The sequence below is a fragment of the Dermacentor albipictus genome, chromosome 2 (assembly GCF_038994185.2).
Source record: "Dermacentor albipictus isolate Rhodes 1998 colony chromosome 2, USDA_Dalb.pri_finalv2, whole genome shotgun sequence".
Taxonomy (NCBI): Eukaryota; Metazoa; Arthropoda; class Arachnida; order Ixodida; family Ixodidae; genus Dermacentor; species Dermacentor albipictus.
In genome coordinates this window covers 170,866,258-170,891,987 of record NC_091822.1, presented here as the reverse complement: position 1 = coordinate 170,891,987, position 25,730 = coordinate 170,866,258, and the positions used below count along the sequence as shown (strand labels likewise).

General features: G+C 47.8%; 1 protein-coding gene across 2 annotated transcripts in view; it reads right to left on the bottom strand.

Annotated features, from left to right (window-relative positions):
• The window catches only part of LOC135900911 (uncharacterized), a 155,312-nt gene that overhangs the window by 41,076 nt on the left and 88,506 nt on the right, over positions 1–25,730 (bottom strand). For both annotated transcript variants that reach the window (XR_010563974.1, XM_070534432.1), the window contains one exon: positions 15,652–15,723. Coding sequence is in view for 1 of the 2 variants with exons in the window: in XM_070534432.1 (XP_070390533.1) it covers positions 15,652–15,723 (72 nt within the window). In the remaining variant the exon portion in view is untranslated. The remainder of the gene's footprint in view (positions 1–15,651; positions 15,724–25,730) is intronic.

The window sequence follows — 25,730 nt, the reverse complement described above, 5'->3', positions numbered from 1 at the left end:
TGGATTGAACTTGTTGAATTTGTCTGCAATTAACTTAGGGAGTCGCGTTTTCTTTCCTAAGGTTACAATGCAATTAAAACGCATATTCATGCCATCTTCTAACAGGCAAGGCGTTATCTACATTTTGTAATTGTCTCATCCGCTCAAGAAGTTTGTTTATAGTATGAATCAATCAATCCATCCATCAATGAACTATCGAACGAACGACTTTGGCCATCGCATACAAGGCCAGAGTCGGCTTCTCCTCAAAAACTCCCTTGATGTGGAGATGGCCACTTTCACAAATGCTGGCAGGTACTCGCACGGGAAGACATTCGAATTTGTGGGAGCGTATGCACAGCAAGTAAATGCGTCTCAGAAGTATAAGAGGATCGATACCAGCAAGCTCTAACAGAACTCGTGGAAACAGGAAGACAGGAAGACATAACATTTTGATTGCTTTAGAACAGAGAGAACTCGAGTAGCCGAAACATTTTTGGCCTGGTTTTTTCCACAGCGATTCATTTATAACTAAAGATTAGAGCAGAATCCCTCTCACGTTGGCTATCGATCATCACTGCAATGACCAACAGTATTCTACTTATCTGCTGACGCAAAAGCTTCGGCAGCAACACAGTCATCATGAACGCAGAGGGCCAATTAAATTTTTTTGTTCTTCGAGAAGAACACTCACGCTACACGGCAAGTATGTTAGCGTACTGTGCTATAACACGATTTCAGATGGCACCACCAGCGCGCGGTTCTGCTTCCACCTGCTTGTTCAGTGCAAATGGTAACACGTCCGAAGAAACGCTAAACACTCGCTTGTTCGCAACAACGGGTGCCGTATGCGGAATAAGATGAAAAAATAAATGCTTCTGTTTACGCCACTCCAGAACAATTTGTGTTGGTGGAGCCTGTGTTGGTGGTGAGCTATACGCAACTCAATAGGGCGTCCCAGCTAAGGTTATGCCAAGCTGGTAAAACAAATATGGATACAAAAAACACGGCGCAAGAAACAAGTTTCGATCTACGCTGTCCGGTTGTCAGACTGCTCACGACAGAACGCATGGACTTTACAATTCTACCTTGCATCATGGATGTTTATTCAGTGTTTTTTTTAACAGCTTGTCTAAAGTTCGCTGGGGTATACACACTGTATACGATACTAAGCAAACACGTACAACGCCCGTGTCAGTATATACAGCACTATGCGTTCACTGTCAGCCAAAAAAGTGCACACAAGGGGCACCCCTCACGATGCGTTGTGCTAAGTGGGGTAGCAAGCGCCCTTCTTTGCGCTGCCTCCCTCGCGACCTGTACACGCCAGAAAGCGAAGCACGTGCATACACCTAACGAGCTCTGAACATAGTGAAGCCAAGCCACTATCCGCAGCCATCAGCTGTCGCGGATGCCTTTCCAATGTATATGGACCAATCTCGGCCCCGCAATACCAGGCCAATCTGCGGTTATTTTTATTGCTTAATTGCGATGCGTAGCATTGTTCTCTGGCGCCCTAGATGTGTGTAAACCATTGCTTGAGGTCACAAGATTCACTATAACTGTTAACCGTTTCACGTGCGTGTTTGGAACTATCTCGACCTTTCTTTCACAATGTGTGCATGTCAGCGCAATACCTGCACGAGAAAATTGCACAGTCCACGCCATTCTAGTCAACTACACCGACTCACACCATGCAGGATGCTCCCGTAAACGCCGCCTACACTGGCGACGCCATTAAACGGCTACCTCACTCAAGTTTTCATTACGCGTGAAGTCACTGGACGAAGGGGCGCGACCGTGGACCCAAGTCGACTCACAATTTCGCGCCTTCTGGCTCGCAACGGGCATTCATCTTCTCCCAGGGAGACCTCGCGTACAAACTCCCCGCGCAGTCATCTTGGAACGCTGGCGCCATGGACTCGCGGTGCGCGCGAACGCGTCGCATGTCCTCGTGCCACCGGCGGTGCCGCAAAAGAGGCCTTCTATTCTCATCCTGGAACTCAACCGGCAGTCGACCAGCAGGTCGGCAAGACAAATAGCCGCGCGCGCCGTCCTTCACGACAGGGACGCCTCTCAGACAGACAGATGCCCGCGGCGCACGCCCGTACGTATACCCACGGTAAGCGTGCGGTACGCGACTCAAACAAACGCCGACTCAACAGCTCGAAAGAGAGAGTGTGTGTGGGAGAGTGTGTGTGCGTGTGTGGGCAGAGAGGGATGATGAACGCGGCGCTAATCGGCTGTCGCTGCCAGCAGAACGCGTCCGACGCGCCGGTTCTTGTAACGACGAGCGAGACGCTGTGCAACTATGCAGGGGGAGCCGCAAGCGCAGCATGTCTCCAGCACCGGCGACCACGTCGCCTAATTTCACACGAGTCTCGCGCAATTTAGCAAACGCGCGCGAACATCTGTTTTCAGGTAGCTGCAACTTCGCTGAAGCACGGTGCGCGGTTTGTGTTGCGATCGAGCGTGTCCACTTTAAAAAGCCGCCCTGCTTTCCTCGCTTGAAGGAGGGCACGGGAGACGCCGTAGAGTTTCCCGCAATGATGTCTTCGCGTAACTCTTGGCCAAGCTGTGGCGCTAGGGCGTCTGCGGGATCTATAAGTATGACTGCTTAGACAGATTGTATAGGATGTATGGAATTGCGCTAACTACGTCTTTGTCTAGTGACATGGTTTACTGACTTCGCAAGTTGATAATTTTCGAACCACATATTGGGTTCTAAATGCAACTGTTACCACTGATTACGAACATGCGCAGAGACATACTCATTTGATGTGTTCAGGAAACTATTCTTGAAAATTTTGGAAGGATAATCGTAACGAATAGCTCCGAGAAAAAAAAAACATCTCAAGTCACAAGCACGAAGCTTTGACCAACGAGTTTGACCTCGATTCTCATTGCAGCTGAAGAACTGTATCACCAGAATTCACTCTTATAATTATTATAGGAAACTGTAGGACACGCGAAATCTTGCGGTTAATGCGCGTATTTTACATGCCAAGTAAGGACACCACCGAATGCTTATCAGACGCCAAGTTTACTTCGTTCCTGGAGGAGAGGGATGGAGAGAATGGCTGAGGACTTGCATCCCTCTTAGTTTTCACAGTACTGCACGACCCTAACAAAGACATCATTGAGGAGGAGAATAAATTATGTCCAGGTACGACAGAGTAAGTCACGCTACAGGAAGCGCAAGCTCAACGACCCTTTGCTCAGCGCCGGGCGAGAGCATTGTTACACACACACACGCAAGCACGCACGCACGCACGCACGCACTGTGAGTGCAAGTGCAAAATTTGTAAGAGCTCACAGAGAAGCTATATGCGGGGATATAAAGGACGTGGCGGAAGGCTTGCTGCGCTAATGTCGAACCGGAATAATGAGAAAACGTCGCAAATAATGCAGAATGATAAAATCGCGCCTTCGGACCGTATACATATATAATGAACGCGTATACTGCTGATCGGCACAATTAGTTCCCCCTGAGGCCACCCATCTGAAGTGGGTCAGTTTGAACGGACTGCATGCTTCAGTAGGTGAAGTACGCTTTTCGCGCAAAATCTGAAAAGGCAGTGACGAAAACCTGATAAAAAAAAACGGCTTTACGCCGAAACTGAAAAAAAAGCAAGAATGAAGCAATCTCAGTAGAACTCGGTGGAAGTGGGGAACGGCCTAACGCACCGTAATCCTCTGCGTAAGCCCCGGGAAAGGTTAGAGTCGGCGTAAGCCCTGAGAAAAGCTTATACTACACGCACACTTGCCATTCATAGTGCTTCAAAAATGCTCAGTGTGGACTTAGTTACCATCCGTCGGTGAAGCTGGGGACAAGGGGGGACACTCGCCGAAAACTGGCAACAGGAAACAACGCCCAGTGTTAATCCCATCCGTGAGTTGACGCGAGCATCGAAAAAAAAAATAATGTGAAATGAACTTACAAAGTTTTTTTTTTTTATTCCTTAGCGCTAAAACTAAAACCAAAGCTTTGTGTATAAATGAACTTATACTTTGCGACTTATTTTTCTTGCGTCACCTAGCAACAAGCTAACGGCACGTGAGGTGCGACATATGCGTGCATCATGCGCCAGACATGACACCGAAGCCAGCGAGGCCGGTTTCGCATGTGAAGTTCACCTGTTCGGCGACTCACCTCTTTTGGATGTAACGCGTTCGTTAGGCTCCCGGGATATTCTTGCGTGCCTTCTGCACTTCGACACGGCACAACTGCACTATTGGACAACGGCAAAGTGAGAAATCTTGTTTGACATTCTGCGACGCATTTCAATGACACGGAACCGAGACTTGTGACGCAGTTAGCGAAAAACAGCTCGGTCGTCCAGGCGTGGTTAACTTGAGTTAATGAATCGTGCTGGGAGATGTCCGCGACGCTTTCTGTGAGCCCCGACATTATTATAACGTAGGTAATTTTTGGCCGCATACGGCTTTGGGAAGCAGCTAGCGAAAAGCACCTCCGCCATGCGACGCAGTTTCGCGTGTACTTAATCTTACCGGGACTAGTTTTGGCGCGTTCTCTGACCTACAACATTATTGTAATTTCGCAAATTTTTTGGGGAACTTTTCAAGCACAGTGGTCGCGCCCGGCGTTGTAACGCAGTTAGCGAAAAGCAACTCGGTCGTGCGGCCCAGTTAGTTTCGCGTGTACTTAATCTTACCGGGACAAGTTCATGACGCATTCTCGGACCCAAAAATCATTGTAATTAATTTCGTTACTTTTTGGGATATACTTTTGAGGCACGCTCGCCTCGCCTTGGGCTGTGACGTAGTTAGCAAGAAAGCCAGCCAGCCGTGGTGACAGTTGCGCGTGTACTGAATCTTGTGCCATCTTTGGCTGGTTGTTTCTGAGCGCTCTGGAGCGCTCTCGCGAGCGGCGTTGTCTTCGGCTGGTTCAAAGAGTGTGCGCGCCCTGCGTTCGGCTTGTTCTTCTCTATTGCTCTCCTCCATTTTCGAGCGCTCTGAGGTGCTCCGAGCCCCGTCGTCGGAGCAGTCGTCGAGACTGAAACGTCATTGCAGCGCTGCGTCGCTGCTGCTGGCGACGGCCCACCGTAACCTAGGCAACCTAGGCCGCTGCATGCTGGCGTCTCGACGAACACTCGCCCCGCCGGCGCGTCCGCCGGCCTTCCCGGCAGCTCCGGGAGCTTTGGATAGACGAAACATTGGACGTTGGCAGTAGTCACGTGGTTCCACATCTGTCATTTCCTCCTCCGCGAGCGAGTCGCACGTTCGGCTTGCGCGCTTGTCCTCTACCTCTGAGCACGGGGAACGCCGGATCTGCCCCGACTCTGCTTCGGGGGATGGAGGCGACCAGTCGAAGATACCATTAGTGAGACAAGTTTCTTACGTCTTCTATGGTTGAAGGAAAAAACCAGTCACAAAACGCTACGGAAAAGAAGAAAGGATCCCACCACAACGACTGGACTATCAACTGAGCTTTATCAGAAGCGTCGTAGTCCCAGCAAGGCCAGCAGAGCGTGCGCAACAACACCATCGCTAATCACAGAGCATGACAAGATATCGCATCTATCGTGACCGACCTAGAAATGCGAGTTCTTTTGCAAGTAAGCGCATGGAGGTTGTACTGATGCAGTCGTCACCTAATAAACTGATGTAGTACGCTTCCAGGATATCTCGCTCTTCTTCGCCCTTGCCCCTACCAAGAATCGTTACATTGCTGAACAAAGGGTAATAGCCACATGCATTGCAATGGCGAGGCAAGTTTGCACCGTTATCTGACCCCATGGAGGAGTGGTGCTCACGCAGGTGGTCATTATTACATCGACCAGTTTGGCCTATAAACTCTTTCACATGTGAGAGGGAACTTCTACACTGAGAGGGAACTGAGCGGGCTCGCCGATTTGCCGAACGTGACGTGTCTTCGAGACACCGAAGGGCTTAAAAAGCCAGAGACCGGGAGCAGCAAGAGAGCATTCCTTCATTCATCTCCTTCGAGCTTCTTGCCACGGGCCGCAGCGTCCGAGTTGCTGCTGGCCGTGATGACTCTATGACTGTTAATTTCTTGGTCCTCTCACCCTAAATAATGTAAATAAACCTCCAGTTTTAATCTCAAAGTACTCCTCAACCTCGGCCAACTCCCGCACCCAACGGCAAGGTCCAAAATCTGGGGGAGAGCAATTGGTATTGTACTCCAGATCCAACACCTGGTTGACAGCGGTGGGATCGTCCTCCAACTCCAACAGGCGCTCGCGACACCAAAAGGTAAAGGAGTGTAAACAAAGAAGGCCGAGGCGTCTACTTATATATCGTTACCAACTCTTGCGAATGGCTGTCCATTTGAAGTTGCAAATGCGCCTTCGGTAAATCAAGCACACTCAAACAAGTCCCAGCTGCCAATGACGCAAACACATCTTCCGCTAATGGCAATGGGTTGTGGGCTACCGTAGTACAGGGTTTTAAGCATACATGGTAGTCACCACAGAGCCTAATGGCTTCTGCGTCACTCTTCAGAACACCTGCTGTAGGAGTTGCCCATTGGCTTTCGCATACAGGGTACAACACACCTGACGCTTCCAACTCCTTCAACTCTTTTTCAACCTTGTATTTCGGGGCGTACGGCACTGGTCTGGCTTTACGGAGTAACGGGTGTGCTCACTGCTTCAAAGCAACAGAACCCACAAACTCCTTAATAATTCCAATTAGGCGCGTGAACACGTCCTTGTATTTGTCTAGCAGCCCATCCTGTTTAGTGATTGCGTTCACGCGGAAGAACTGTGACCAGTTCAGGCGAATATGCTTGTCACGGTCAAGCAATGCAGGTACCATGCGTCCTGGTTCATTCGCACCTACCACAAGCGGTGGTCTCCAAGAAGTGCCTTCATCAGTTACATTTACAGAGACACTGCCCTTCAATGGAACATTTGAGCCATTGTGCATCCTTTAGCAGGACCCCACAGACCGGTATGGCTGATGTCCAGAATAGTTCACAAATCCCGTTGAGGAATAATAGATACTGCTGAGCCTGTGTCTATTTCCATAGCAATGGTTTGCACGTTTACATTCATATTTGTACGGCTGAATTCGTTCTCCTAGCGCGCATAATTCTCAACTAGACACACTCTCTTCTTCGGTGAAATTGCTTTGCCTTATATTACACATGCTAGCGGAATGTCCCGTCCGAGAACAACTACAGCACCTCGCCTTGACGTGCCGACAGTCACGCTGCTGGTGGCGACTCCCCCTACGAAAGCACGACAGTTTCCTGTCCTTGTCAGTGGACACTTTCCTTGCGCTCGCCGTCCCACGTCAACGACTGCCGATCGTCGACCGCGTACTCGTCGCGCTGTCGCCGCGTTGTCACTTGACGTCCTCCTCTGGTTCTCGTGACACGCTGGGTACCGGAAGCACCACCCTCACGTGATTTCCTGACAATTCCATGGATGTGGCCATAGCACGCGCTTTGTCCCACGTTAGGCCCCTCCGCGGCCAAAAGCTTGCACCGACTAGCCTCGCTGGCCACACCAACGACAAGCTAGTTTCTAGTACCTGAGTCAAACCCTTCCAAACGCGCAGTTCGCCGCGACACGCTTCAACTCTACTACGAAGTCGTCAAATGTCTCCCGGAATCCTTGTGTCCGTTTACGGAAGTTATATCGCTCCGTGACTACTGACCGCCTCGACGCGTAATGATTCAGAAGCGCCTGTTTGATCTCGATACATCTTCTTTTTAAGGGCCTCCGCAAACAAAGTTTCGCAGCATGGTATATGCGCCGTCACCTATAGTAGCATGATAAGCACGCCCGTCTTGCTTCGCTCGTCCAGCTAATTCACTCTCGCCAAAGCCTCGAGCCTGTCAAGACAGATAGCCACGTTACCCGTCGTGGTGCGCAATTCCGACAAGCGCCCGATGAACGGTTGGCGGCCAGTGGACGGTGCTGATTTTCGGATGCCGCCCATGATGGCTGCTGCGGTTTGATGCTTGAGTCAGGGCCGGCAGGTGCGTGGATTCCTCATCGCCATTGTTAGAGACAGTTTTAGAATAGCGTTTGCAACCAAACGTAAGCGCATTACGTACGTAAAGAAATAGCGTCGTCCTCACTGCGCATGCTTTGGATGTTATTGGGTTTCTGTGGTTTACGAGCGCTATTATAACGTACGTTATTTGGCGAGTTTAAGTTCGTAATGTTTACGGAAATAGCGTTGTCGAACATGACAGAACCCATGGATCCCGCTTCAGCTTGAATTTCCATGATGGCTAAACCCTCACTCGGGTTGATCGCCAGCAACTATTGAAATGAGCTTTCGCTTTCTCTAAACTCACCTAAAACGTAAGCTATGAGCGCACAGTGCGTCCGATTTATGAGATCGTTCGGCGATTCCGGCGCCCGTAGGCCTTTCGAGACGCGTCCGCATAGCAACAACAGGATGGTTGCTAATGGTTTGTCTTCACTTGAATACGTTTGGCACGAGGCAGCAAACGGCGCCCTGTTTTATAACGTCTTCCTTAAGTTCGCGTTCCCGTACGGCAAACTAAAGGTCTTGAAAGAAGCCGCGCAGTAACGTACTGCAAGGGTGTTTACGTTTAACGTACGTAAGGCGACAAACGCTATTCGAAAACTAATATGTTGGGAACTGCATGCTTTATTGGCGACGGCTTCTCCGTACAGTCACATAAAATGAATTCCCCGCCCCCCTGCTTGGGCAGGCTGTTTATACCGTTGTGGTGGCGCCGTATTGCGGCCGAGCGTGGCCCCCTGCTGGTTATGATATGCAACAGTTACATTTTGGGATACTTTGCGCCACGCTCACCACGCCTGGCGTAGTGACTCAGCGAAAAGCAGCATGGCCGTGCTTGCCAAGTTATTTGGTCGTGTACTGAATCTGAGTGGGACAACTTTTAGACGCTTTTTGTGACCGCGCCACAGCATATATCTTCTTCCGGTACTAACGCTTGTAGAAAACGCGACGATCGACTGTCAGTAGCGATAACGCTGGAGTGTGTTGTTTGCGCCGGCAGAACGCGCAAAATATAACGCCGAGGAGCTCAAATCCCAGAACTCGATCATTCTGTCTTCTGAATGACTGAAAACAGGCTTCGCACTCAAGTCTTTAGTGCGAGTAAAAGGCATTCTGCGAGCGTGTAGCGCAATCCTACTGAGAACCTGTGTTGGTGGCCAGCTCTGAGTACGTAGCGTACCATCGTGTCGGCTGAGGCCAAGGTACTTCGGAAACGCGCAGTCACCCGTGTATTCGCGCTCTTCAAGAGCAGGAAACAATGTTCGGGAACGGAGGAATGCTTGCAAATCACGTTTTCTTATTCTATATATAGTGTTGCTTGGTGTCAGTCGGGTATTTTCTACGCCATGTATGTAAAACCAAATTTCTGATGTTTGCAACGCTGTCCATTCACCACTTTGGCACGTTTCTCCTCTATACACCGAGCGTGCCTCAAAAGTATTCCAAAAAGTAACGAAATTAATTACAACAATGTTCGTGGTCAGAGAAAGCGCCAAAACTTGTCCCAGTATGGTTGGTGCACGTGAAACTAACTGCGTCACAAAGCCGGCTGCGGCGAGCGGGCCCAAAAACTACCAAAATAAGTTGCAATAATGTTGGGCTCGTACAAAGCGTCGTAAACATCTCCGAGTACAAGTGATTAAGTCAAATTAACTACGCCAGGACAGCCGAGTTGTTTTTCGCTAACTGCGTCACAAGTCTCGGTTCCGTACCGTAAAAGCCTGAATTGCTTGAAATGCGTCGCACACTGTCAAACAAAATTTCTCACCTTGCCTTAGTCCAACAGTGCAGTGGTACCCTGTCGAAGTGCAGAAGGAAAACAACAATACGCCGGGAGCACAACAAACCGTTCGAAAAGAAACGGGTCGCCGAACAGGCGAACTTCACATGCGCAGCCGGCCTCGCTCGCTTCGGTGGCCTGTCTGGCGCGTGATGCATGCATATATGGCGCGTCCGGCGTGCCGCTAATTTGTTGCTAGGTGACGCAAGAAAATAAGCCGCAAAGTATCAGTTCATTTATAGGCACAAATTCTTAGTTTTAACGTGAAATAATTTTAAAAAGAACGCTGTCTGTAAGTTCATTTCACATTCTTTTTTTCCGATGCTCGCGCCAACTAACGGATTGGAACTAACACTATAGGCGTGACGTGTTTCCTGTTGCCAGTTTTTGCCGAGTGTCCCCTCTTGTTGAATTTCCTTCTCTGTGCCTCAGCCAATTTTTTTATACGAAGTGAAATTTCTTGTCGGACGACGTTACTATGTGTTTAGGAAAAGTTTATTCGGCAAGAGACGATACGAACGATGAGTAACAATCACGGCACAGTTCCACCAGGACGATCACATACACAAAGTACGAAGCACCGTGTACACGGCATGTTTTCTATGAAATGTCCGAGTCCTCACTCACCAACAAATAACCACATAAACCCACGCAGCACACAGTTACACATAAACTAATTGTCACGTTATATAAAATGATGTTGATATATAGAGTGTACAAAATGGTTATGTACAATGATGATGCGACAGAGACATTTTATGTAATTTTGAAGTGTGGTTATGAGGTGGGTATATACAGAAATGATCAGGTATACGAGATCACGCGCACAGAAGTCACAGGCACCTACATATAGTGCGCATTCAGTGAACGCCTCACCCTTAGCTCGACGCACCTACGTGTGGTTGGAGCCAGCCTTTGTGGCAGTGCCTCGAAGATACCACATTGTATGACCTCCGTAGTTTCTCTAGCTACACAAGCACATTATTTTGCAAGCTACTTTTATTATGAACATTATGCAATAACGCTTATTCGGCGCTATGCAACTGTACTTATAGCACATGTCTTTTATTAGTGTAAGCACGAGAAAAACATTTCGCTAATACAAAGTAAACTAACAATATGGTCAGCCGGCCGTTACGAGCCACCACTCTCGGGCCTCTACTTCCTTTTCGTCACACGTGCTTATGTTTCGGCATTCTTTCCCACCACTTACATGCGCTCCCCAAAAATACATCTCGAAATTATTGAAGGGACGCTTAAAGCGGGTCCTGCAACACTTCTTATCGATACATGTTTCATACCTGAATGAAATATATACACCATGCTTCCCACTCAGTTTGCCGACGAAACTTGGGAAAAGCAACTAAGTGCTTTGTAAGACGCAAAAAAAGAGATGGCTAGAGTTCAGTAATTATTTTCAAAGCACATAAGTAAGCTAAATAGTTTAAGCTTTTGGTATACGTCAGCCAAAAATTGGCTTCATTTCCACAGAATATTACATTTCTGCTGTACTTATTTCTGCCAGGGTACATGTACTAATTAACTCTTATGTAGAAAAAGCCTAAAATTGAAATGGACAGACACCGTCAGAAGTGACACACGTCTATAGAAATAAATTGTCAGCGATGTATTTGTAATGGTTCTGCACATTCAACATGCTCGTTTCCACTAACTAATCCAGGATAAGTCGTGAATACACAAATAAATTTGACCTTGAGAACCGCGAATTCGACCGTGAGAACCGTTTGACCACTTAACTGGGCCCCCTCCACTTGTGAGAGTGGGGGGGGAGCAACTACGCCCTCTACCGCCCCCCTGATAATCACGCCTATGGCGGTGGCACGGTACCACCGTGTGGCGGTACCAGTGCTACCTGTAGTACTGAGTGGTACAGGTGCGGTGCTACGCTGGTGATATTATAGTGGTTATGGCGTAGGCGGCGTTAGCCTGGCACGCGTTGTTAGCAAAAGTGTCTCGTCAGACGTTAACATACTCCATGTCTTGAAGAAAGACTATGAACAGTCGCAGAATTCTCTGCTTGAAGAAGCACTGAAGTTGTGAGTTCACCTTAAATACGGCAACTAATAACTCTTTTTATTGGCAGTGGCACTCAGGACATTACAAGAAAAAGGAAAACTAACTGGCGAAATTTCTCCCTGTAATCGAGGGTGCGAGATTGCCAATTTTGCATCTTTGCTTGATTCCTTCTCGCCCCTTATTCACAAACGTTCTCTTATGCGAGAGCGTTGACTGAGTGGCTCTGTTCAGGCGCGTATGCTACTCACAACAGCGATCTAGTGATAAGTACACGATTTCGATACTAATGGAGCGCAGTGCACGGCAATAATAATAAAAAAAAAGTTAACCGTCACTTTGTATTGTCCCGATGTCCCATCGTCTTTTCGTAAAACTCTGCCCTAGCCTGTCTCCTACTCGCATGGAGGTTTGGATGCGTCCCTATACTCACACGCACACAAAAACAACGCGGCAGCGGTAGTAGTAAATAATCAAGGAGAATTAATCACAGGACTCACGGCCGAGGTGGCTAACATAACCGAGGCAGAGGAAATTGCTGTCGCACTGGCAGCGGAAGAAGGTTATAGAACAGGAATATCGCTCAATATTCTAACAGATTCACAAGAGGCGTGCCGGAGCTATATAAGAGGCAGAATAAGTAACACGGCGCTCAAGATCCTCAGCAGAGTTCCAATCGCTGAGGGACAACCCACACATAACATTATCTGGATACCAAGCCACGCAGGGATCAGGGGTAACGAAGGGGCGGACTGCCTAGCTCGAGGGATGACCAGCCGAGCAGGAACGTCAACCGCCCCAGAGGGGCCACAGATCAACTGCGGGAACAGCTATTCAGAGCTATTAAACCTCTATAAGGGTCTAAGATATCAATATCCGCCACCACATAAATCATTAACAAAGGAGGAGGCCGCAGGATGGCGGAGACTGCAAACGGGCACCTTTCCAAACTTACACCTACTAAGTAGGATGTTCCCCACGCAGTATAGCGCAACCTGTCCGTGGTGTGGAGCTAAGCCAACATTATATCACATTACATGGGAGTGTACAAGAAACCAGGCATTCCACAAACACAAAACACCAAGTGCGGAGCAATGGGAGAGCTGGCTCACCAGCCGCGAGCTAGAGACTCAAAGAGCTCTAATAGCGCACGCGTGCGAGGCGGCCCGGCTCAGTGGAGCCCTGGACTAGGGGCCCATCCATGGCTGAAGAGGACTCAAGCTTCAAGAATGAAGACTTCGGCCTCGACCCGCTAAAACCTTTAAAGAGTGAATAAAGTTTTCCATTCCATTCCATAACCGTCACTTTAGCATGCGCTAAAGAGGATGAATGTCACGAGAGATTCATTAAATCACTTTGACATTCTGACTATAATGCGTTGTTACTTCGCATTACTTCTTTTCTCTTGACTTGTTTTTCCCTTTACTTGTTATCTTTTCTTGTCGTCTAGACATCTGCACTTGTTATACATTGGCAAGAATCAGATACATTCGTTAAGAGACAAATCCGGCAATACCATTACTAATATGGATGAGATAGTTCAAGTGGCTGAGGAGTTCTATAGAGATTTATACAGTACCAGTGGTATCCACGACGATAATGGAAGACAGAATAGTCTAGAGAAATTTGAAATCCCACAAGTAACGCCGGAAGAAGTAAAGGAAGCCTTGGAAGCTATGCAAAGGGCGAAGGCAGCTGGGGAGGATCAGGTATAACAGCACATTCGTTGAAGGATGGTGGGCAGATTGTTCTACAAAAACTGGCCACCCTGTATACGCAATGCCTCATGACATCGAGCGTACCGGAATCTTGGAAGAACGCTAACATAATCCTAATCCATAAGAAAGGGGACGCCAAGGACTTGAAAAATTATAGACAGATCAGCTTACTGTCCGTTGCCTACAAAATATTTACTAAGGTAATCGCAAATAGAATCAGGAACACCTTAGACTTCTGCCAATCAAAGGGCCAGGCAGGATTCCGTAAAGGATACTCAACAATAGACGATATTCACACTATCAATCAAGTGATAGAGAAATGTGCAGAATATAACCAACCCTTATATATAGCGTTCATTGATTACGAGAAAGCGTTTGATTCTGTCGAAACTTCAGCAATCATAGAGGCGTTACGGAATCAGGGTGTAGACGAGCCATATGTAGAAATACTGAAAAATATCTCTAGCGGCTCCAGAGCCACCGTAGTCCTCCATAAAGAAAGCAACAAAATCCCAATAAAGAATGGCGTCAGGCAGTGAGATACGATCTCTCAAATGCTATTCACAGCGTGTTTACAGGACGTATTCAGAGACCTGGATTGGGAAGAATTCGGGATAAGCGTTAATGGAGAATACCTTAGTAACATGCGATTCACTGATGACACTGCCTTGCTTAATAACTCAGGGGACCAATTGCAATGCATGCTCACTGACCTGGAGAGGCAAAGCAAAAGGGCTGGTCTAAAAATTAATCTGCAGAAAACTAAAGTAATGTTTAACAGTTTCGGAAGAAAACAGCAGCTTACGCGTTAGGTAGCGAGGCACTGGAAGTGGCAAGAGAATACATCTACTTAGGGCAGGTAGTGACCGCGGATCCGGATCATGAGACTGAAATAATCAGAAGAATAAGAGTGGGCTGGGGTGCATTTGGCAGGCATTCTTACATCATGAACAGCATGTTGCCATTATCCCTCAAGAGAAACGTTTATAACAGCTGTGTCTTACCAGTACTCACGTACGGGGAAGAAACCTGGAGGCTTACGAAAAGGGTTCTACTTAAATTGAGGACGACGCAACGAGCTATGGAAAGAAGAATGATAAGTGTAACGTTAAGGGATAAGAAAAGAGCAGATTGAGTGAGGGAACAAACTCGAGTTAATGACATCTTAGTTGGAATCAAGAAAAAGAAATGGGCATGGGCAGGACATGTAATGAGGAGGGAAGATAACCGATGGTCATTAACGATTACGGACTGGATTCCAAGGGACGGGAAGCGTTGCAGGGGGTGGCAGAAGGTTAGGTGGGCGGATGAGATTAAGGAGTTTGCAGGGGCGACATGACCACAACTAGTATACATGGTTTATGGCACGTTAAAACAATCGTGGCATGTCTATGAAGACCGTTAAGACACATACGCAGGTTCAATGAATGGCTTCTATTTTGACACTGTGCGTGGGGCGTAGACCTCATGTTTCATCGTCAGATGCATACACATCTTCTGACCACACACCTTCACTTGTGCGCCACTGCCATAATTCTGGATCTAAGGACATAAAACGGCCTTGCAATTAGTGAATTATCATCCCACATACTTGATATCTTTTATGGACTTTTCATTGTGGAATGTCTAGTCGATGCAAGTTCCTCGAATCCTTGAAGCGACCTGTTTTGGAGTGGCAAGGTCCAGACCTAGAACTCTATAAAGGCGGACGGTCAATTTTTCGATACAAGACCCAATTAACTATGCCTTAATTGACTTTGCCTTCATTAATGCCAAAGTTAGTGGGTTCGACGCTCGACCTTCACGATGTCAATTGTAATCCAAGTCGGGTTGTAGGTTTGGGTGCTTTAATTAGCTTCACATTAACTAACACGAAAGGTTGTGAGTTCGACTCCGACCAGGGGTCGAGGTTTCGACTCTCGGCAATCACGACGTTAAGTGAAGTCCAGCTTGAACGTATGGCTGGTTCGCCAATATCTCCAAGTTGGTTGGTTTGAATTTTGGCGCCATAATGCCGGAAAACGGATTTTTCGTCCGATGAGCCATTTAAGGCTTGCACCTTCGTAAGTTTTGTGAACACGGATCTAGGTTTTTGCGTCAAAGTATGCCACGCCAGCGTCAAATAGTGCTTGTATAATCGCAGCTTACCTTTGGAGCTCCTGTCCTCATCACAGAGTTCCAGTCTACGCAAGGTCAGGCCCGTTTCCAAGTCCGCATAGTCTGCAATGAAAGCGCGCGCATGGTATTCCACGAATGGTATATGTGACTAAACGTAAAGTCCGGTGGTGGTCTATTAAATGAGTGCATCAAGAAACAAAAGAAAGCAGATTGAGTCTTCACTCTGCACTCTGTCAGTACAGTGCCGGGAGAAAGAGAGAAACCTTTATTGATAAACGATTTACGTGCAGGCAATCGTCGACACGAAAGCACAGCAACAATTTACGGCTTCCGTTGGGGCAGGTACTCCCGCGACTGCCGAAACTTTCGCCGTGGCAATGGCCCTCGCTCACGCGGAACGCACGCAAAAGAGCGTCACCATAATAACAGATTCACAAGAAGCATGTCGCCTTTTCCTCAAGGGCCATGTGACCAAAACATGTCACTCAATAATACCGACGAAATTCGCCCATCATCACCGGATCCTATGGTGTCCAGGTCACACAGGCCTTGAGGGGAACGAACTGGCCAATTCGCTAGCCCGAGGTATTATTCACCGGGCCGACTCCACTGGGACGGTCCCAGGTAGCCACTGTAATGACAGTGCTGGGAGGTTCCGTATAAAGACCAAGTGTGATGAAATCGTCGCGGCGCGCAGTATGCCGTATGTGGGCGTGAGCCGGCGAACGCGGCTCACTGTCGCGTGTGCGAGCGAGGAAGGCGGGCAGCAAGTGCGGCCTCTTCTGTCGCGCGCGAGGCACGGGTGTGATGCGAGAGAAACGGGGAGGGGGCGTTCTTCTCCCCGGCAGCTGCTGCTTACGGCGCGGCCTCTGCGACGTGGCCAAAGTGCGCGCCCGCGCGGGCCTGACCTTCAAAGCGATCTGCCACGTTTGCAGAGCACGCGTAGTGCCGGTAGCTTTGTACGCGCTGAGCTTTCGACGTTCCGTTCGTGTTGAACCGAGAGGTGCACGAAGGTCAATTTGATCACTGCTGCGGCCGCGATTCCTCACTCCAGCATTTTGACAGCGAGTTTCCTCGAGCGAGATGTGTTCATGTTTATGGTTAAGCGCGTGACACCGAACTTGTTAATTTAGTTAAAACACGTTGGCGGGCTACTTGGTTTGAATCCATGATAGAATGTGTAAGCGTGACTGAACGAGACGTAGAAAGAAAAAGACACACAGAGACGGCGATGTCTCTGTGCGTCTGCTTCTTTCTGCGTCCTCGTTCACTCGCGCTTGTACATTATATCATTGTTAATTTAGTAAGTAAGAGAATGTTTACAAGTTTACACGGCCCATAAAACTACTGTGCTTACTTCGTATAGCTATCCATTTATACTGCCATCACAGGTCTAAACAGTATGTGTTCCCCTAGGTGTCTCGAGCGATTGATTGGCATGCATTTGAAGCCTTTGTGGACGTTGAATACAGGGCGGCCTTGCACGTAGCACAGAGCTTGTGATTGCGGACACGATGCATGCAGCAACGCCCTGCTTCTGATGGTCAGCTATTCGCACGGGCTTTGACTTTGAATTAGAAAGGCTTCGAGCAGTACATCGGTGCCCTGAGAAGAGATGTAGATGTACAAGTTCGATTCTGTACCTTAGGGAAGCCAGGCGCACGCAGAAGAAAATACGTCGTCGCACGGACCAATTAGAGAACGAACGATGGCAGTCATTTTGTTACACGTTGGACACACGCAAAGCTCTATCTCGCGTATGGCGAACTCTCCAAGGCCTTCGCTCTTCTCCTCAGCAACCCCACCCCCCTGCAAGGCACTGCTTCTCCACCAAGGCTGTCGAGGAGTGGATGTTGGGGAAGAGTTTTGTGGGGCAATTGCAAGTGACAGAGCACTACTAAAGGATCTTGAATTGTACCAAGTTCCCTTCATGCAAGTTTCGGCAATGGACGAACCTTTCTCTATGGAAGAACTGAAGGCTGCTGTAGCCACTTGAAGGCGTTCCTCTTCGCCCGGACCCGACAACACCACGTACGCTGCTATCCGCCACCTTGACCATGAGGAACGCAAGATCCTGCTGCGTCATCTCAACGTCTTATGGAGAGACCGAGTTGTTCCTTCTGGAAGCGTAGCCGTGTTGTCCCAGTCTTGAAGAATGGAAAGTCTCCCTTTGAACTGACATCATATCGACCAATTGCTCTCGCGAGCTCTGTTGGCGAGTTGATGAAAACGATGATTATCACGCGCCCCGAATGGTTTCTTGAAGATGATAGTCTTTATCCAGACACGATGACACTTTTTCGACGTGGCCGTTCGTTGGTCGACAACGTCATTGATCTTGTGTCTTCCGTTTAACAAAAGAAATCATCCAAACGCGTCTCTGTAGAGCTATTTTTAGATATGAGGAGCGCTTATGATAATGTTTCTCACGAAGGCATTCTTGACGTCCTCGTGGCTGCTTCGATCGGAGGCCGCACTATTCGATTGATTCGGAGCTGTCTGACTGAAAGGGGCTTCCTTGTAGTCACCGAGGATGGTCAAACTTCCGACCACTACACCAGCCGTGGAGTTCTACAAGGTGGCGTATTGAGCCCGGCCGGTTTCGTTCAACCTGCCTTTGATTCGGCTGGCGGATTTCCTGCCACAGTCGGTCAGTCTGTCAATTTACGCAGGTGACATCTGCATCTGGGCGTCAGTAGTAACTCGGCCGCAGATTCGCGCAAGGTTGCAAAACGCTGCAAAGATGACGTGTATACTTATCTTCAGAAACAAGCCCTCAGAAATTCAACAGAAAAGTGCGCTTTAGTCACCTTCTCGCGAAAATCGATCACTGGATACGCGGTGTCCATTAATGGCCGGCCCATCTTGTACAAAGAACCCATCAATTTTTAGGGATAATTTTCGACCGCGACCTCTCCTGGAGCCCCCATGTATCCTACCTAAGGAAGAGATTTCTATCATTCAGTCACCTTTTCACTGCCATCGCTGGAAAAGCATGGGGACCGTCGGTGCGTTCTATGCTTTAAACGTACAAAGCGCTCTTGATTGGTTTCTTGCATTACAGCACTACGGTGCTGCCAAGCACCCGGATTACAAATCTTGAGAGCATACAAGCTCAAGCGTCTAGAACATGTCTGGGTATACCGCGATGCGCTGCAACAGCAGCAACAATTTCCATCGCCAAGGAACGTCCCATCAGTGAATAAATAGTCAAAGACACCCTTAGAAATCACCATCATCACCTTTCCCGATTCCAGTCTGAACGCTTTGCTTCTCTCTCGGAAAGTAGACCAGGTGCAACTCCTTCAGGTATTGCAACCTCGTACCGATCCTCTTTTCCGTCTGATCTCGCGCCTGCAGCAAGATCGCCTTGTCCTTTGTGGTGTCTCCGGCAGCCGCAAGTGTAGCTCTCCGTTCTAGGAGTTCCCAGAAATCCGACTTGAGAACTTGTACCCTCAATCAAGCTGCTCTACATCCACTGCATGATTCACACTTCAATCGAGTTCACGTTTATACAGATGGCTCTTCGACTATAACCAGGTCTACTGGTGCGGTAGACATTCCGTCGATGTCAATCTACAAGACGCTCAAGCTCAGCGACGTCACAAGATCGACATAATCCGAACTTTCCCCCTCCGTAGCGCAGTGCTATATTGTATGTACAGCATTAAGCACCAAATCACTGGGTTATATTCTGTGATTCAAAGGCGGCCCTGCAATCACTATTATCATCTCTTCACCACAGTAAACATGAACAATTGGTAGCAGAGATACGATTACGCTACCATCAAGCGGCGGACAGAGGCCACAACATTGTATGTCAGTGGCTACCTGGGCACAATATCATTGCCGGCAATGAAAGTGCCGACAAAGCTGCCCGGTAAGGCACACGATCTATGTGAAAGCACCTCGACACCATTGTCGGGAACGGACGCAGCGTGGCACCTCAGCGGTCTTGCCCATATTATCACTGTAAGAAAATGGAACACACCTGAGTTCACCAACCGGCGCCTATACGCCATGGACCTGCACATAACATTTCAACTTTTACCTGGTTATAACCGACGAGAAGAAACGCCACTGTGCCTCTTTCGAATATGTGTTTCTTTTACAAACGCCTACTCATTCCTAATTGGAATGGCGGGCAGTACTAATTGCAGCAGATGTGCTGTCGAAGAAACGACCAAACATATCGTGTGTGACTGGCCTACATACGAAGAAGAGAGAAGTGCCCTTCGTACCGCTTTGAAGCACTTAGACGACCGTCCTCTCGCAGAGAAGATATGGGGCCCGTGGCCTCGTGCATCTGCTATGTGCGAGGCCACAAAGGCGCTGGTGTGTTTCTTGAAATGCACCAGCCTGTATGACCACCTGTTACTGACTTAGTGGTGCGCGCTTTTGTGTGTAACGGTGGAGACTGTGACCTTCTTTGTTCCTCTTTAAATCCTCTCTCCTGCTTCCCCAGTGTAGGGTAGCCTACCGGGCTCAGCGTGGTTAACCTCCCTATCTTTCCTTTACGACTTTTTCTTTCTTTGCTATCGCAATGAGTGCTTCGCCTTCCCGGCGAAACTGCGATTTTTTTGGTTTCAATTGTTCCTGATCGCTTATAAAGGTACCAGGTATATACATTTGCACTACTACAACGAATCAATGTATTCGCAAGTTACGCATTTTTGTGCGGATGCAAGGCCTTAGACTTTTAGCGTGATACAAGGATTTTGCTGGGGTACTCGCCAAACAATGCTAACACGTTAAAAAGAAAAAAAAAGCGCTTTATAGGGACTCTAAAGGCTCTTCATAGGTGCTTCATAGCGACTTCTCTTGAGCTTTATACGACCTAGCCGAATAACGAAAACGTAATGGTCCGGCAGTGGTTGCCGGTAGCTGTTGCCTGACCTTTATTTTCCTTTAGTTTTTATTATCGATAGATGACACATTTTTCCATACAAGCGTAAATTAGATAAAAGTTTTTCTAAGTGTGCAACAGTTTTGCGCAGGATCACAATATTTGCAAAATATTCATAATAAAAAAAGAATATTGGATGATATTGTACATAGGTAACTTGAGAAACTACGCAGATTGTACAAAGTGGTGTCTCGTGGCCCAGCAGTAACGGTTGGCTCCATTGACAGTATCTTGCCAGTTTTCGCACAGTTGCATGTGCAACGAGTATGTGTTGGATCCTTCGTTTATTATATAAGTCAGCGTTCTGGTGGAATAGTGCCGTTATTGTGACTAGGTGTTCGCATTGTCACTTGTTTAAGTAATATTAGATGAACAGCCGGAGCGAACTTAAATGTGGAAACAGTACCTGACCAGTTTTCGCACAGTTGCATGTGCAACGAGTATGTGTTGAATCCTTCGTTTATTATATAAGTCAGCGTTCTGGTGGAATAGTGCCGTTATTGTGACTAGGTGTTCGCATTGTCACTTGTTTAAGTAATATTAGATGAACAGCCAGAGCGAACTTAAATGCGGAAGCATTACATACTATTAGCAGAGCGTTGTTTGATAGTCTTCCGGCAGTTGTGTATCAGTCGCATGTGCAACGAGTATGTATAGAATCCTTCGTTTCTTATATATGTTAGCGTCCTGGTGGAATAGTGCCGGTATTGTGACTCGGTGTTCGCATCGTCCGTTGTTTAAATAAGCTTATTATATGAACCGCCGGAGCGAACTTAAATGCGGAAGCATTACATACTTTTAGCAGAGCGTTGTTTGATAGTCTTCCGGCAGTTGTGTATCAGTCGCATGTGCAACGAGTATGTATAGAATCCTTCGTTTCTGATATATGTTAGCGTCCTGGTGGAATAGTGCCGTTATTGTGACTCGGTGTTCGCATCGTCCGTTGTTTAAATAAGCTTATTATATGAACAGCCGGAGCGAACTTAAATGCGGAAGCATTACATACTTTTAGCAGAGCGTTGTTTGATAGTCTTCCGGCAGTTGTGTATCAGTCGCATGTGCAACGAGTATGTATAGAATCCTTCGTTTCTTATATATGTTAGCGTCCTGGTGGAATAGTGCCGGTATTGTGACTCGGTGTTCGCATCGTCCGTTGTTTAAATAAGCTTATTATATGAACAGCCGGAGCGAACTTAAATGCGGAAGCATTACGTACTTTTAGCAGAGCGTTGTTTGATAGTCTTCCGGCAGTTGTGTATCAGTCGCATGTGCAACGAGTATGTATAGAATCCTTCGTTTCTTATATATGTTAGCGTCCTGGTGGAATAGTGCCGTTATTGTGACTCGGTGTTCGCATCGTCCGTTGTTTAAATAAGCTTACTATATGAACAGCCGGAGCGAACTTAAATGCGGAAGCATTACATACTATTAGCAGAGCGTTGTTTGATAGTCTTCCGGCAGTTGTGTATCAGTCGCATGTGCAACGAGTATGTATAGAATCCTTCGTTTCTTATATATGTTAGCGTCCTGGTGGAATAGTGCCGTTATTGTGACTCGGTATTCGCATCGTCCGTTGTTTAAATAAGCTTATTATATGAACAGCCGGAGCGAACTTAAATGCGGAAGCATTACATACTATTAGCAGAGCGTTGTTTGATAGTCTTCCGGCAGTTGTGTATCAGTCGCATGTGCAACGAGTATGTATAGAATCCTTCGTTTCTTATACATGTTAGCGTCCTGGTGGAATAGTGCCGTTATTGTGACTCGGTGTTCGCATCGTCCGTTGTTTAAATAAGCTTATTATATGAACAGCCGGAGCAAACTTAAATGCGGAAGCATTACATACTATTAGCAGAGCGTTGTTTGATAGTCTTCCGGCAGTTGTGTATCAGTCGCATGTGCAACGAGTATGTATAGAATCCTTCGTTTCTTATATATGTTAGTGTCCTGGTGGAATAGTGCCGTTATTGTGACTCGGTGTTCGCATCGTCCGTTGTTTAAATAAGCTTATTATATGAACAGCCGGAGCGAACTTAAATGCGGAAGCATTACATACTATTAGCAGAGCGTTGTTTGATAGTCTTCCGGCAGTTGTGTATCAGTCGCATGTGCAACGAGTATGTATAGAATCCTTCGTTTCTTATATATGTTAGCGTCCTGGTGGAATAGTGCCGGTATTGTGACTCGGTGTTCGCATCGTCCGTTGTTTAAATAAGCTTATTATATGAACAGCCGGAGCGAACTTAAATGCGGAAGCATTACATACTATTAGCAGAGCGTTGTTTGATAGTCTTCCGGCAGTTGTGTATCAGTCGCATGTACAACGAGAATGTATAGAATCCTTCCTTTCTTATATATGTTAGCGTCCTGGTGGAATAGTGCCGTTATTGTGACTCGGTATTCGCATCGTCCGTTGTTTAAATAAGCTTATTATATGAACAGCCGGAGCGAACTTAAATGTGGAAGCATTACATACTTTTAGCAGAGCGTTGTTTACGTTCCGCGCCGCACACATTTCACGCGCACCGATGGCTGCTTAGAATGCTTAGATTTCGCTTATCTAACAAGCGCGTTTCCTAGAGTTGCCAGAGACGTGCTCCCACCTTCACTGTAAAACAGTTACGAAAGGAACTGGATGCACCTGGACGCTCTGCTAAATCGTTTTCCTAGCCGTGGAACGCTGACCACGTTCCGCTAGGAACACGATTTAGCGCTGCGTCAAGGTGCGTCTAGTTGCCGCGTTCCACGTTCCGCTGTCGCGATGTGCGCTGTGCGCACGCGCGGCAGTGTTCCCGGTAGCGTTCTGCTGAGCGGCTGTGTGAAAATTATCATATGGCGGTCTGAACGGAGCGTACGGTAAACGCTCTGCTAAAACTCTATTGTATGTCCCATGAGGCTGAAAATCCGGCGTGATAAAGCGAATGACCGACGGCATGAAGACGCCAAAAAATGACGATTACGATGCTCCTTAATGCGAGATTTGAGCACAGCTCTATACGTACTTTCAAGTTACGATGTAGTGAGGCATCGCACCGGTCGCGGGACCGACTGGCAGAGCCGCGACGCGTGGCGCCATATGTATATACGTACAACGGGCACACGATGCGTGAAGGCCAGCTTTCCCGTTCCTTATGTTGCGATAGCAATTATAAGGACACTCCAGGCGCATTTCTGCCATCGCTGTCGTCGTTGCCGTGAAGTTCTCCTAGTGCGATAAATCGTCGCCGCGCGCCGTATATGCTGCATGTGCGAGTGAAAGCTTGAGAGGGTGAGCCGGCGAACGCGGTTCAATCTCGCGTGCGCGAGCGAGAAACGCTGCCCAGATGTGAGCCCTCTTCTGTCGCACGCGAGGCAGGGGGGATTTACGAACTTGCTTCGTAAATCAAGTCACGTGCCACTTCGTCTATGCTGCTTCGTAAAATTGATAGGTAGCACTGTCAATACCTGAAAACAAGAGTGATAACAGTGGGTCCTAGACTGGCAGGCTTCCGTGATTGAAAGTTCTAGGGATCTCTCGACGCTCGGGAAAAGTCGTCTACGGAGCCCAGTAATTCTCCGTTATTATAGATGAGGCAAAAATGTTTAAACACTAACGCTGCAAGCCCGTAGACCACGGAGAATATAAAGAAGAAGAAAAAGCGTTATTAGACCACTAAATTAACACAAGCATGTACTACTAATGTAAAAATATATAAAGAGTAAATCACACAAATGCACATTAACTGACTTTCGCAAGCAATTCATCAATTCAACGCACGTCTTATGAAAATGCCCTTTCAAGAAACGCGTGAAGGCGGCGTCATTTTTTCACCGCCATCGGGAGTGTTTTTTGTTTGTAGCCGGAGACCACTACTTTTGCGTAACCGAGATGACAGAGCCCCACGACCCTTATGCAAACGGCCGTTGCTATTATCCGCCGTACTTGCGCTGCCACGCGTGCATGCAGCCGGGTGTGGCATGCTCGCTACGACACGAGGACAGAATCCGGAGCGCTCGGACCGAGCGCCAGGGCCTTCGCTCAGTCCACAAAAGAGCGCCGAAGACGCGGCTCCCGTGTTTTAAAACCAGAGACGTGGGGGGGGCACTCAGCCGCAGCTCACGGCGTCGATAAATCAGTAGCATTGTTTCAAGCTACAGCCGTTAGTCACGAACCACTTGCGACAGAGACGCTGGGACGTTGAACGTTGAGCGGGCTTCCTCGTGTGTGTGTGTGTGTGTGTGTGTGTGTGTGTGTGTGTGTGTGCGTGTGCGTGTGCGTGTGCGTGTGCGTGTGTGTGTGTGTGTGTGTGTGTGTGTGTGTGTGTGTGTGTGTGTGTGTGTGTGTGTGTGTGTTTAGAGAGAGAGAGAAGGGTGCTCATTAACGAAAACCGGAAGGGTTTGCCTGTCGGCGCGCCTAGCATGATATTCCAGGCGAACGTGATTCATATCTAAAACTACACACAGGACATACGACAGTTTAAACACACAACAACATGTATTGAAATAAGCTATCTTCGTTGAGGCCGGTCTCTCGCTGAAAAATTGAGAGCTGCACCGCCATTGATCGCACTAAAGCCACCGACGCAACGACAACGCGATCGCAAGCAGAATGAGGAGACGGCAACGGCTTCGAGAATGCTATAGGGATTTACCGCAGAGAACGAGAGCCTAGAATACCAGAAGATGACGAGAAATTTGAAAGGCTTCCGTGCTGAAGATAAAGGAAGAGTTATGGAAACGCTTTCTGTTCACTTAACGCTTTCTATATTAGATTGCAGTGCTGCTGCAAATAGCTTGCTCCCCTCCTTCCCCCCCCCCCTAAAAAAAATAATAGTGATGGATGAATGATTCGTTTAGCCGTCATTCGAGTACGAGTATTTGCAGTAGGTTTCAAGTGCTTCAACTTTACAAAGCTTAAGCTGTCATTGCTCAACGTGTTTACCATGTTTGTTGACAGTGTTTCACAGTGAAAAGCCAAGTTTGGGCACAGAATCCTCGTGTCCTCAAGTAAACAGTTTAGCAGAGTGTATAAGCACATAAAGTACATGTTAGAATCCTTTCGCTTCCGTCGCTTGTGGCTGACGCCTGTTCAACCTACAGATCACTTGTGCGCTTCGAGATCAACTATTCGACAGTTTCTTGGCGCCACGCGCAGTGCAAAGTTGAAGTTTACTTCGCTGTTACGGGGCCACGGTGCCTAACTAAAGCTGCAAATGTACGTAAG